We start from the raw sequence: 1,085 nt of genomic DNA, 5'->3' as shown, positions 1-1,085 counted from the left end.
GGAGAGAATGACCTCCGAGCTCTGTAGGGGTACAAGACAGAACAACAACACTCAGCAGAGAGAATGACCTCCGAGCTCTGTAGGGGTACAAGACAGAACCACAACACTCAGCAGAGAGAATGACCTCCGAGCTCTGTAGGGGTACAAGACAGAACAACAACACTCAGCAGAGAGAGTACAGGTCGAGGGACAAATACAATACAGCACATTAAACTGTTCAAAAAGAGATAATGAAATCAAATGTATGAGGATATTGGATATCGTTCTTAGACCTGAAGTCTTGAATGTTGTCCTCGCCAAACCATCTTACAACACTGAATAAGACCCGTTAAATAGTACAGAACACAATGAACTGTTAGATAGTTCAGAACACAACTAAATGTTCCATAGTCTATAGTGTTTAAGATCCTTAGCTTTGTAATGAGCTGTAGTCAATAAACAGCATTCTCACGTAGGTGTTCCTCTTATCCAGGTGGGAAATGGCCATGTGGAATGAAATAGAGATTTTGTCATCTGTCGATGTGTCGATGAGGTATGAGATTTGAGTGGGTCTGGGATGATGGGTGTCTAGGATGATGACGTTGATAGGAGCCATGACCAGCTTTTTCAAATCATTTCATGGCTAAAAATGTGAGTGTTACGGAGCGATAGACATTTAGACAGGTTACCTTGGCATTCTTGGGCACAGGGACTATGGTGGTCTGCTTGAAACATGTAGGTATTACAGACTGGGTCAGCAACAGGTTGAACATATCAGTGAAGACAGTCGGTCATGCTTCGAGTACATGTCCTGGTAATCCGTCCTGAGGTCTTGTGAACGTCGACCCTGTTTAAAGTTCTCACTGACATCGGCTACGGAGAGTGTGATCTCACAGTCGTCCGGAGCAGCTGATGCTCTCATGCGTGGTTCAGTGTTGCTAGCCTCGAAGAGAGCACAGAAGTTATTTTGCTGGTCTGGTAGACTCGGTTGGGTTTCTCTTTGTAATCCATGATAGTTTGCGAGCCCTGCCACATCCGATGAGCCGGGGTGTAGTAGGATTTGTGCTTGGTCCTGGTTTGACACTTTGCCTGGTTCGTCGGAGGGC

The 1,085-nt window shown here is 45.4% G+C and overlaps 1 protein-coding gene across 1 annotated transcript in view; it reads right to left on the bottom strand.

The window, feature by feature from the left end:
• The window catches only part of LOC139393713 (ephrin type-A receptor 6), a gene marked incomplete at its 3' end in the record, with an annotated part of 43,385 nt that extends 42,790 nt beyond the window's left edge, over window positions 1-595 (bottom strand). The window contains exon 1 of the mRNA XM_071142064.1: window positions 452-595. Coding sequence (XP_070998165.1) covers window positions 452-595 — 144 coding nt within the window. The remainder of the gene's footprint in view (window positions 1-451) is intronic.
• Window positions 596-1,085: the final 490 nt, after the last annotated feature.

This window comes from Oncorhynchus clarkii, unplaced genomic scaffold, assembly GCF_045791955.1.
Source record: "Oncorhynchus clarkii lewisi isolate Uvic-CL-2024 unplaced genomic scaffold, UVic_Ocla_1.0 unplaced_contig_5423_pilon_pilon, whole genome shotgun sequence".
Lineage (NCBI taxonomy): Eukaryota > Metazoa > Chordata > Actinopteri > Salmoniformes > Salmonidae > Oncorhynchus > Oncorhynchus clarkii.
This window is presented reverse-complemented; position numbering and strand designations above follow the sequence as displayed.